The following is a 13165-nucleotide window of genomic DNA, read 5'->3' as shown; positions in this document are numbered from 1 at the left end:
TGCCAGTCAATCTATCATATAAGATACTTCTTGCAAGATTTCTAGTTTATTAAATTATTTAAAATTAAAAAAATTGTCCCGGTATTTTTTTTATACCAAAAAATTGTCTACTATTACTTCAATGTCTTTAGTTATTACTAATGGAATCAGCAAACACAACAATTATTATTATACCTCCATTCTAGACAAGTTTATGCTTTTTCTAAGTCAATGGTCTATCGAAAATACTCTTTTTACTTTTACAATGCAGGAGTAAGACCGCGTACATACTATCTTCCTCATATTAAAAAAGTAGTCTGATGCACTAAGCTTCGGACTATGCACGGGTTCCAGAGAAAGGCCGGACTACAGGGTCTATTGTACATTGTCTTACCCTCCTCAGACTTCACTTGTGAAATTACATTGCATTTATTTTTATTGTTGTGATTATTATTCTAATAATTTAATGCTGACTATATGAATCCCATTATCCCTATCACTCTATTTATGCAACATTATGAAAATTTTGTTTTTTGGCACTTCAGTACGGAACACTCTCTACTAGCATCAATAGGAAAAAGCTTATTCAAATCCAATGTTTATATCAATCCAATAAATACTCTACACAAATCTTTATAACTATTAATATCACTAAATTATAATTAATTAATATAAATTCTCACCTTTACCTATCACTTAACTAAGAAATGGGGGGGGGGGGGGGGTGTGAGGTTTATCGGCTAGACTAGTTGTGGTTGAGCTTTGGACTAAGTAGGAGTGGACACTAAAGAAGGGCTTTAAGGAGACCGAAAAGTAGCCACAGAATGTCCAAAGTATATGTGAAGATGAGAAGACATTTACTGTTTGTTAATAGTAAGCCATCTCATCTGTCATTCATCATTCCACTGTTCATTAACAGTGTTTGAGTTTGTCCTCATGTTAAGGTAGAAAATAGGTTACTCTAAAATTGAAAGATATATTCCTTTTTTTACTATCTTTTCTTTTTTATAGTGGATGACTAGCAGTGAAAGATAACAGATTCTTTCAATGTAATAGGACTGGCAGTGTAATTCATCTTCTGTAGCTAGACTCTCGATTTCAAATTGCGAGGTTTCAGTTTCACATTTAGAGGTTGCATAGTCAGTTGTTTTCATTATTGAAAAGGGTGTTTCTTTGAGTAGTTTTTTTCTTCTAATTCTTTGAATATTTTCAAACACAAACTTTCTAATCTCTTAGCTGCCTCTTTAGCACCAAAAAAATACAATATTAAGAGGTAGAATATCAGACTTGAACCCAGTTTTCAGATAACTTTCCCACCAAAAGGTAACGTAAGCATACCTTGCATGCGTAAATCAGCTGATTTTAAGATTTGTGACCAAACTCAGCAAGATATTTAAAAGCACTCTCACACACCTTAATTTATTCGAGCCCAGTTTTTTTCTGAGTAACAACCAAAGGACGACTAATCTCCTCCACTTCTCAACATAAAAGCGACTTCATCATTTCCAAAAATAATTAGGAGAAAGTTCGGTAACAGATATATATTTCTTTGACTTATATTTGCAAAATTTCACTATTTGCATTATTGCAATCAAGCTCCAGCATTTTAAATGAGCATTGTCTCTCAATGCTTTCAAGTAGAGTGTGTGTGTGTGTGACAACCTGATTCTCCACTCCCGTGTCACCTGCCAACTCAATCACACATGGTATCCTGACTAAACCACCGTGTTGAGCCCCGATCTCAGCTTTCACCTGGAAATGTCATATCATAAAAAAACAACAGGCATCAACACAAACGTATAGATGTAATCGAACAGCAATCACATCACTCACAAAACTTTGAAAACAATACTTTTTGGGCCACTCATATCAGTAGAAGGGTAGGGGAAAAGATGAGGAGCTAGTCTCTCCCACACTTGAAATCAATTTTTTTTTTTTTACAAAATGATTCCACAACCAAAAGCGCTTAAAGCACTTCCACCTTTCTCAAGAAAATATCAGGTACTAGTAAAAATCTTGAAAGGTTCTTCATAATCAAAACTGCATTAAACTTAATGTTTTTTCTATGTTTGTCTCCATTATGATATGAAGAAATTTCTAGTTTGTGAGCTTATCCATATGATGTAAGAGTAAACGCTCGCGATAAGCATACTAATCTGGAAGTTGGTTGAGAAATGCTAACCTGTTGGTATCTGGACATCCTGTTTTCGAGGATTTCATCCTTCACCAATCAGAAAGCAGTTTTCAGACAGTCATGAATCGAGCTTCCTTCTAGAATGCAAGTCGGTCAAGTTTCCTCACAGCTATCCATTGAGTTATTACCACCACTGAGCATCATCGTAACTTTGATCATCTCAAGCACGTCTGTTAGTCACACATGATCTTTCCAATTCATCGTTTCGTCCACAACTACTCAAGCCCAGCCAATCACACAAGCATAATTATATCCCGAATGTTCTGTTATACAGTTCGCCTGAATTGGGCATGCGGAACTTTGATTCCTCATATCCATTAAAGAACTTGTTATAACCCAGCCTTTCACTTCGGAGGAGTTCAGCCATGCCCAAATCGTTTGCACTTTGGACACCATTCCAGCCATCCCACTGGCCATTTGACATGACAGAGTTCCTGCTCTGGGTAACATTGAGCTGTGAAAATGGTGAAAGATTGTTGGCCAGAGTTTGCTCCACAACCCTGGAAGAAATTCCATAAGCATCATTGAATGGAGTAAAGTTATCCCCCATATCACTGAATCTCTGGTTCTGATGCAGAGAGAGAGATCTTTGCATCAGCAACTGAAGTCTTGCTTCATTTTCAAAAGCACTAAGCTGTGGAGGAAAACTTGAAGACATGTCTATACTTGAGACATTAAGGCCATTCGGAACCCTCCCTTTACCAACTGCCAATATTGCAGGATCCATAAACTCAATGTCCCCGTTGTTAACATTTCCAATTGGTGGAGCCTGATATTCATTGCGCAATAAGGAGGTGGTATCAAGAATGTGATTACCTACAAAATAAGATGATTTGAAATACACATCTAAAATTAGGTCCAACAAAGTGGAGAAACAAAAAGACAGTTATAAGATTACTGACCAGAGAGAGAACCGTAATTCTGTTCCATTTTATCATGAGAAATAAATCCTGGGGGTGGGGCCCTGTTTGGCGCTGCAAATCCTGGAGGCGCAGTCATCTGAGATCTCGACCCTGGAGAATTCACCAGAAAATCAGTAAGTTAAGCACTTCAAAGCTTTTGTTTCTTTTTGATAATTGCACTCAGATTAAATCTGAAACAATAAAAGCTGCAGATAAATAAGCGGAATAGAAGTTAAAAAGACAAGTGATGCCCTAACCTGACAGCTTGTTAAAAGAGAGTTGAGAATAATTGTTGGTAAAACCATTAGATTCCTCATTATTAAATAGAGAGAAACCATTCTGAGTACCGAAACCATTCTGAGTACCAAAACCATCAAGCTGATAGCTTCTGCTATTTGGAAAATCTTGACCGAGAGGATGATGACTATAACTTCTCTCAGTGTAACTTAGAGATGGTTGAGGATGACTCAATGGATTCATCGTCTCCTCCTCCCTTGCAAAGGAGAACCTTGATTGATTGCCGCTCTGTAATTTTCTTGAGTTTGATACTCTAAGAGACCCTTGTTGGTTATCAGTTTCTCCCAACAACTTAGCCAAGTTCTGAGAGGTTAACGACTCATTCCATGGGTCAAAATCCATAGACAAAATATTAGATATTATACTGTTCTCTCCCCTATCTACAGTAGTACTATGGTCCACACTAGCAGCTTCAGCTTCAAACCTATCCATGTTCATCCCCTTCCCATCATTAGACAGTGGATAATAAGTGTCATAAGTGCTTCCCAAATTACCCACACGATGGAATGCATTTTCAGGGTATCCATTAGGAAGTCCTCCAATGCTAGAAGGCTGTAATACTGAATCAGTTCTTTGGTCAAACGATTGCATGTTGGCTTTAATAGGTCCAACACCATTGGCAAGCTGTGGAGAATAACCCTTAAGCTGCACTGAAGAGTGTAAAGAGATGGAAGGACTTGATGAGTAGCTTTTCTCTACAATTACTTCCGGATCCCTATGTCTCTGTGCATTGAAAGATAGCAAATCATCCTCCATTGCAGGAGGTGTGTCTTGTCTTTCTTGAGCCTGTGTTTCCAGTCTCAAATTAGACGTTTCTCTTGAGATAGCAGTCACAGATTTCCCATTCATCTGAGGAGGCGAAGGTTCCCTTGATTTCTCATAGCTGGCAAGTGACTTTTGCTGTCTATCAATGCTAAATGATGATAAATCTGAGCATTCATTATTGATCTCAACATCTGTGGCATCACAGGAATCTTCTGATAAACCAGGTCCATAGGCATTTGTAGCTCTGGATGGTGTGATCAAATGTTTACCTTTGTCCTCCAAAGATGGGGTGATAGGTAGTTGATTGTTCATGAATGAAGAAGCAGTACATATAGCGATAGCGGATTCTTCAGAACTATAGGTTGCATCATCTGCGCCTGCGGACTGCTTAACAGGTTCTAACATCTCTGTTTTACCTTTCTCTTGACTAGTGCCACTTTCTTTGCTGTGAATAAATTTCTTTCCTGATTCAGTAGGCAATGACAAAACCTGACTAGTGTTTGCAACAGCTGTAGAGAATGTCAGTGAGCTACAGGTCTCAGCCTTCTGTTTAAGAGGCCCATTAGAACTTGGTGCGCTGGCAGGCGGCAGTCCATTAGAACTTGGTGCAGTGGCTGGCGGCAGTTGGTTATTTGATGCACGCGTTCCCCTAGCAAAATAAAAAAAATGTATTAAGATTTTAAGAACCATATACCAATGAGAAAAGTGGGTGATTCTAATTGCATACCATAAAGCGCCGGTCGGAAGAGCAGCTGATCTACCAGAGCTGCTATTTGGTGGAGAGATTCTGGCATTGATTGCTGAATTCTACAAGGCATATGACAAGATTATAAATTTCACAGACACTTTTGGCATCATCTCCAGTAAGCAGTAGGAATAAGAAATTTCAAACTTCATCAACTTTATACCTAAAAATCTCGAAAATGCAATACGGCCATATGAAGATGGAAATATCAAAAGTTTAGATCACAAGAGCAAAAGCTTTATGGCCCTTCCTTGAGAAGCTGACTTCCCCATTCCGGCCTCCTCCAAATAAGGAGCTAGCATTTCCTCCTTCCCAAAACGATGGGAAGTGGGGAATGGAAAAAAGAAAAAAAAATGGAAAGAAAAGATAGAAGAAAAGAGAATAATAAAAGAAAATCTTACATTTGCAGCAGTTTTACTAATAGGTTGTCCTGCAGAAGCAGAGCTGTTATTGCAGTAATCGTCTGCTGGTGATGGTAAAACACTCCCTGATCTCCGTTGCATACTATTAATGGCACCAGTAATTTGTTGAACTCTACTCCTTTAAAATAACTATGCAAGTTAATTATTTATCCAATGAATGTACATATACAACAGATGACACGCAGAGTCACAATATAAGGTTGTCGCACCGGTCCAGAGTCCAGACACAGATAAATAATAATATACTACAAGACCTCTGAAAAAAACTCTTTTGGACTGATCAGAGCGTACAGAATAGAATTGAAGCTTATACTGCAACAGCCGTGGAAATGGCACCTGTTTATCAATAATTTCATAATTATGTTGTTACATAGATTTTTACGAAGAGCAATGACTACAGCATGGACAAAATAGTGCAAAAGAATAGTTGCTCTTTTTTCAGTGTCACATACTCCTAGACTTCTTGGACTTGATACGCCAATGATGAAATTCTAGCAACAATGTTGTTAACTACCACAACAATAATAAAATCATCGTTAAATAAATCCCATTACCTTGTGTAAGCCGATATTACTTCGTCTTTAGTAAAGCTATCCTCTTGTGACCCAATCTCGTGCAAGTATAAACAATCAGGATTGGTGCAGGGCTGGACCAAAAGAAAACTCTTCCCTTAGAGACATTAAATCTAAGATGTTACAGAAAGACTTTACAAAATATAAAATCATAAAGATTCAAGTGACGACCCCTAATCAATGTTCTGATCGAAATTCTAAGTAATTGGCTAATTGTGAAATCATACCACACTCCTCAACCAAGCATGACAGTATTTTGTGGTTCCGAAGCAAGCCCTGCCAGTAAGAAAGTAAAAAATAATTACTGAACTATAACACCCAATGCAGCATATCAATAACAAAAAATTGCACACACCTTAGAGGTCTACCGTCCAAAACAAATCCATGTACAGACTGAATACAACGGACCGCTTCCTCCTCATTTGAATAGGTAATATATCTGTAACCAACAGAAATATTTTAAAAAATGATAGCTAACGGAACTTATTTTATAAGTACTAGCTAACTGACTTTCTTTCGAATGTAAAATAAAAGAATATGCTTTGAGGATTTTAAATGCCGAACACCTAATAAATATCATGAAGTTCAACACTAATAGAAAGGCAAATCCTGGAAAATTTTTGTTGGATATTTTATGGAAAAACTGATCGAAACAGGTCTTGTTGCATGCTTTCTTGGATGGGAACAACTTCGAGGTACAAGTATAAAAAAGAATCAGTATGGAGGACTGGTCTGAATTTTTTACTTTGCAAAATTGGACCTGCCTACGGCGGCAGCCTGGCGCAGTTCCTAGAAACAAGAGGATTAGACCACGTAGCGTTGGGTAGACCAAATGCTTATTCACAACAATGTTCTTTTATTAATAAGGCAGTCAGAACAATTTTCACAGTGGTGTCCAATCCAGCTTGCATGCACCTCGACTATTCCACCCGATACCTACCACCTCCCACAAGCACAGGTACCGGGTAACTCTGCCCACCAACCACCAACGCTTAGGCCGATGGGAAGAAATCACCTAGTGTTGCCTCCGCTGAAATTTGAACCTAAGACCTCATGGTTCTCCTCCCACTTCATGGACCACTAGGCCACAGCAGAAAACAATCTTCTTATTCATCTCTTCAAAACACCAGAGAAAGGAAGTACACCCTAGAGAGTCCTGTCTTGAAGATTGTACCACTAAAATACTTGCGGGAAATCCTATATGCAGAAGATAAACATGTGACTATCGACTTACGTGAGTATAAAGCAATGTTAACACAAGAATAGTAAATTGTTATCCTAAACATAACATATGATTAGACACTTCGAATTGGAACATATGAGATCTCATAGAATGATGTAGAGGGTTTTCTAGGACAGAGAACAAGGTTCTGGAAGATAAACAACTCTCCACTTTGATCGATGCTTGGTTTTGAGGCTAGAAGCCTTACATAATTCTTTCCTACAGCATGTTGGAGCATCCTATTATTACTGCTTTAATATGAAGATTTTTGAGAACTGTACAAATGTTAAATCGGGAAGCATACTTACACACTACATGTATTATTTGCAAGCTGTTGAATGAACTGGTACAAATGTTAAATCAGGAAGCATACTTACACACTACATGTATTATTTGCAAACTGTTGAATGGCGCCAGCAGCTGTTCGAGACATGGAAACCTTCTGAACCTTTCCATACTGAGCAAAATATTCTTTCCGCTGTAGAAGCTGTTTTTTTTGGGGGGGGGGGGGGGGGGGGGGGGTTAAATTTGCGTTAGTTTGTGAGAATAATGTTACTAATAGAGAAGTGTCAAATATTTAGGACATTCCTAAGTGGGAAAATTCATATAAGTTGGAGAAAATGATATCTTTTTAAGCTAACTGTACATACATCTTCGTCAGCTAAACTGAGAGGCAACCCCACAATGTAGACAAGATTCCTTTGAATGACTCGCACACTGGTAAGTTGCTTTCGCAAATCAGCTGTTTTACTCTTACCCTTTCGAGATGTCGATTTTTTCTCCATGCCCGCTATCCTGTTGAAATAACCCAAAAAAACAAAATATGAAAAATGCAGAAAATATAGGACCTACTAATCTGATAATGGAGTTTGTCCTTGAGAAAAAAAAATCATATATTACTTTTCACAGTTTGCTGCCATGCCAACAATCTTTTCCTTGTTATATGGACTGCGGCATGCAGGACACCGCCCTTCTGTCTCGTCCTTCTCAGCCATCTCCATTATGTGATGCCAACACCAGACGCATATCTATAGTAATGGATGCCAAAAGTTAACATAATTTTTCAGAGAGAGAGAGAGAGAGAGAAGTGCAAAAAAACTGTCGAATTTTGTGAACTGTTTCATCTAAAGCTTAAGCGGTTAGAGAGGAAGCACTTTTATTTATTTAGGTCAGAAATATGCCACCCTCCATCTTCCTCTAATATGCGAATCTGATTCTTTTTGTTGGACCAAGCACATTAATACTTTTGGGTTGATGGCTGGCAATAAATTGAATCAAACACCTTTTTCTACTCTATAACATGTTGAATTGTATCATTTAAAACGTGATACTTTTATTTATTAATTTAGATATGAAACGGAAACTAGGAAACAAACATGAAATAATATATCTAAGGAGTCAATATGCAGAAAAGGAAATACAGTGTTGCTTAGTATCTCAATGTTTGAATGTACCATCCCAACCTAGCAAGAGTGGTTTTTTGAAGAGTGAAACTTGACATCAAAAGACAAGCATTGATGCATAATTAGCCCAAAGAATCTCATATCTTATTGGGAGTGGAAAGGGGCTAGTGAGGAGGTTAATAAACCCTTTTTTGATTAGGACCACATACATCGGTAACTTTCAGGTAGTCTAGCTTGTTCAAATATTGTCATGAAGAAAATAAACATCAGATTGAATCATCTGAATTATACCATCAACTATAAGTTGGTTAGGTTAGATCATCCATCAATCGACATGCTCAAGAATATCTCCAGAGCTAGACATGACAAATATAAATACATCAAAAATGCCTAATATAAATCCAAGTGAACCTATCATACTTCAGAATGGCACAAGAGTTTTGATTCCTAGAAGATACCCTATTGCATACTTCATAGATTGTATTTTTCGTTTATGGCGATAAGGATTGAGTAGCTGTTATCCACGCATGAAATAACCCCTAGAACGTGTTATCTATAGTAGAACATCTTACAATAGGCATTAATTGAGTCACCCTATATATTTTGAATCAGCTACGATATAGCTTCAGGGTACAATTCTCTGCACTGAAAACAAAGAGTTCTACAACACCACCGAAGAAAGTAAACAATCATTGATACAAACAGTACCAGATTACGATTTATCATATGCATGGACAAAACAAGGCCTATAGCTGTCAGAAGCATTAACATATAGAAGACACTTCTACCCAGCTTGTCCCTTAAAAGAAATGTCCCATTTGTCTGTTACACAGCTGCGGAGGTATCTGGACTAGCTTGCGACTAACTCGGGATGACTGTATCCTCTCAATAATACAAGTACGTGGTGACTTTACCTACCGAGGTTTAGACATATCGTAAGAAATCATATAGTCTTTTTGCTAAAATTTGAACCTCCATTTCAGATGGTTAACCCACACCCGTGGATGCAATTTTTTTGATGTTTTTACTATGGTTCCAAGAAACTATCACAGGTTTCAAACTTTTCTTAGGAAAGTATAGAAAGAGAACTTATTTCCCAATTAGCAAGGGAAACCTCAATAAACTCATGGTGTAGTTATCGTACAAAACGGATGTAAAAAATTATACAAAAAAAATAATTGTACTATCGCTTTCTTTCAACTCAGCGTAATGATTCTTTCAGTATTTTATATTATAAGGAATGGTCATGCAAAGGGCTGTCGAGTTTAGTCACAAAAGTGTAACTCACCCAACCCACTCAAACTTAGGCTGGTTAGGCTAAGAATATATTCATCTATAAGTCAATTTGGGCTATCTAAGTAGCCCAAGTTGACAACGTAAGAAAAGCTTTGTCCAAAAAACAAAAGGAAATAACTTCTTGATTAGCTATGTATATATTGTATTTTGCTTCGGTTGTCAAATCGGTTTGCTTGTTATTGCCCTTCCCCTCTTCTCGTCCTGAGCCGAGGGTCTACCGGAAACAACCTCTCTGCCTTATTAAAGGCAGGGGTAAGGTCTGCGTACACTCTACCCTCCCCATACCCCACTTGTGGGACTACACTGGGTATGTTGTTGTTGTTGATTAGCTATGTATATTCTCTATAGATTTGCACTCTTTCCCTCCTTGTAAAGAAAAGAAACCTTTTCCAATTTGATGATTAAACAAATTATTAAAGAAACAACAAAGTGAAAAAAGAGCAAGTGCGGGTTGAATTGAGTTATAAAGAATAAGTTATGACCTATTGTTTTGCCCAAATTGGCCTAACCCATTTTTACCATGTAAATTTAGTGACTCAACCCATATTGACCTGCCCAAATTCAGCCCAACTTGATCATTTGACACTCCTAGGCACTAGACATCCGTAAACCTTTATGTACTTTGTTTATTGATAACGTTTATGTTATGTAGTTCTCCACAATTTCTTTTTGCAAGTCATAGTTAGACAAGAATTTCCTCTTCCTTTATTTTTTTAATGACAGGTAAGATAAAAGATACGAATTTCCTCTTATGCATAGGTCCAGATCTATTGTATAGCTTTCCTTTTTTTATCTATACTACCATATTCTTTTGAGCTACTACCTTAAAAGGTAACTCTAAGATTTGTTTTAGTTTCTGCACATACAGGTTTCTTTTCTGTAGTTAATCCAAAACTTACCATGAAAAGCAAACATAAAAACATGCCAACCTGCTAGGTGGGCTTTAGGTGTTCTTGTCATTTTAAGAAACTGGATTTTCCTGCTAAGGAAACTAAAATTTAAAAACCCCACACCCAATAAGACGATCTAAGTAGGTATTCGAAAAAAGCAGCGCATAATAGAGCACAAATAAGGACAAGTATGCACTCTATGCAACACCAAATTCTACATCAACTGTGAAGAATAAGTGGAGACGGGAACTTATATATCCTTCTCTCAATCTCTCTTTGCCTTTCCACAGAGGATATGGGCAGCAGTTCCACCCAAAGCACATGGATTACCAACCTAAAAGAGTCAGCTATCTTCCATGCAGAACTACTATAGGGTGAAAACATCTGACCTGATAAAGCATATGCACAGTAGAAGCGTACTGCAAAATTAATCAGCCATTTTCCTTACCCTCCCCCCCCCCCCCCCAAAAAAAAAGGGCCTCCTGAAGTTGATTAAGACAATTTTCATTAAAGTACCTCTAAGTATATAGTTGTATGATTGTGGTTTGCTAGACACAAATTTAACTGCGACTGTCACCCAGAAGCACATACTTATGAACTCTTATCTCTTACGCATATGGAAGGACAGGCACGAACGCGTAAAAGCAACTTTTTGGAAGTAACATCATACAGATACACAAACTATCAAATCGATTTCACAAATTCTTATGAAAAATACAAGCATTGTTATCAAAGACTCGCTTGAGATGCACTTATGGTATGAAGCTAGGTGCAAAACAGGTTAAGTGCTTCACCTTGCTTAGCTGACACTTCAGTGGAAGCACTAAGGCGTGCGCCTATCACCATCGCCATGGGCTTTGTACTTAAAGGCAGTGCCAATAAGCAAAAATTGTAGTTTTTCTCTATTCTTTTTTCAATAAAATTGTGATTTGTGTTTACAGTTATTCTTCTTGAATTGCACAGATACTTTTAATAGACATTTTTCCATTAAAATCCCCATAGCGCTATAGATCTCTGCTCTTCATTTCGCTTTTAACATTTGATAATACTGACTATCAATCTTCTCAAATAAAATACTAACTTTCAAGACAAAATTAGAGGACTAAGAGTAGAGGGCAATCACCAAAATACCAGAAAGGCATCTCCACTGCAGCCATAATAAGCATGTCTTAATAAGGAGAACATGTGAATAAACAATAACTAGTCTCTCAATGACCAGGTTCAACACAAACAACACGGCTTCAAATTGCATTCGTGAAACATAATCAATAATTCAAAAAGGACATTATCTTTAGTGTAGGAGTGTAGGAAATTTGATGAATTACAAACCTGATAGCCACATTTGCAAGGCTTCAACTGCTGATCTGTCAAATCCATCTCCTCAGCACATAGAGGGCAGGTTCTTTCTCCTTGGTCACTCATGGTTACCTTCACCATACAAAGTATAACAACAACAACTAAGCCTCAGACACAAACAAATCAGGGTCTACTGTATGATTACTCACTGACCATATTACCCCATATAGGCTCATCTCATATTATACAAAATAACCATTGTAATAAAAAGTACTAGAAGTTCCTTATATTTTCTATTGAGGTATAAATCTCAGAAAGGCTAAGCAACTCCTATAAAAGCATAGGACGTGAAGTAGATCGCCATAAAATTAACTCGACACAGAACCATTCAAATCTCACAATCCATTCACTTATAATGCACCACTCTCTCTGCATGAAATTCCATCTCAACAGCTTTACTTAATCCACACACACAAAAAAAAAGTCAAAACTCTTATTGACTCGAAGATTCAATCTTTTTTATTTCCTTTACTTTTCTAATTAATCAAACCCATCGATCCAATACAAAGAACTAGTAAAAAATCTAGAATTATATCTCTGAAAAAATAAAATTATTTATAAAAAAAAATTAAGCTTTACCAACTCAAAATCCAAAACCCCATAAAATCACAAACAAAAATCAATCAAACACCAACACAAATCGATTGAATTAATAACAAAAAACAAAATCAGGGATCTGATAACAAAAAGATAAAAATTATAAAATTAGGGTTTGCGATTGGACTTACAGTGATGAGTGGGTCAAATTCGGGCGAATTGTAAAACGGATGAGACACAAAACGATAGAGAGAGAAAGAGAGAGAACCACACACACAACTGCTTTTGGAGCTTCAGAGAGAGAGAGAGAGAGAGAGAGTGAAATGGGTTGGGTCGCTTTTTTTGAGTTGATTGGATGTGTCTTTTCGGGTCACCTAATTATTATAAACGGGCTCGGGTTGAAGATATAGTTGTAGTTATTTTGGATGCTTTACACGTGGCGGTGTAGGAATGATCAACGGTTGTGAGTTATTCACGTTGAGTCTAATTGACGGAGATCTAGTGCGGTGAGTAGTGGAAACTCCGTACTAACTAAAATAGTATATGTAATGTTGCTTGTATTTTCCATAATTGCAATAATCGTTT

General features: G+C 37.3%; 1 protein-coding gene across 2 annotated transcripts; it reads right to left on the bottom strand.

Moving 5' to 3' along the window:
• Positions 1-1455: 1455 nt before the first annotated feature.
• Positions 1456-12937, bottom strand: LOC104095509 (uncharacterized). Of its 2 annotated transcripts, none has more exons than XM_009601653.4 (14): positions 12772-12937; positions 12017-12115; positions 7999-8126; positions 7749-7893; positions 7476-7585; positions 6232-6315; positions 6104-6152; positions 5859-5950; positions 5284-5416; positions 4865-4944; positions 3333-4786; positions 3076-3186; positions 2162-2989; positions 1456-1731 (listed from the first exon to the last, which is right to left on the bottom strand). In XM_009601653.4, exons 2-13 carry the CDS (start codon positions 12107-12109, stop codon positions 2421-2423), a joined length of 3048 nt encoding a protein of 1015 aa, XP_009599948.1. In that variant the 5' UTR covers positions 12110-12115; positions 12772-12937; the 3' UTR covers positions 1456-1731; positions 2162-2420. The 2 variants fall into 2 exon arrangements, with proteins under 2 accessions (XP_009599948.1, XP_009599946.1); XM_009601651.3 differs by having other exon boundaries at positions 5284-5422; positions 12772-12936.
• Between the last annotated feature and the right edge of the window lie 228 nt (positions 12938-13165).

This window comes from Nicotiana tomentosiformis, chromosome 11 (genome assembly GCF_000390325.3).
Source record: "Nicotiana tomentosiformis chromosome 11, ASM39032v3, whole genome shotgun sequence".
Classification (NCBI taxonomy): Eukaryota; Viridiplantae; Streptophyta; class Magnoliopsida; order Solanales; family Solanaceae; genus Nicotiana; species Nicotiana tomentosiformis.
Note: the sequence above shows the minus strand (reverse complement) of the source record. Positions and strands in the feature narration are given on the sequence as shown.

Coding starts and splice junctions, on each gene's coding strand:
- LOC104095509 (XM_009601651.3), bottom strand. CDS start 12,109: ATGAGTGACCAAGGAGAAAGAACCTGCCCTCTATGTGCTGAGGAGATG. Junction 5,951..6,103: donor ATGCTTGGTTGAGGAGTGTG/GTATGATTTCAC, acceptor CTTTTGGTCCAG/CCCTGCACCAATCCTGATTG. Junction 4,945..5,283: donor TTAGTAAAACTGCTGCAAAT/GTAAGATTTTCT, acceptor TATGCCTTGTAG/AATTCAGCAATCAATGCCAG.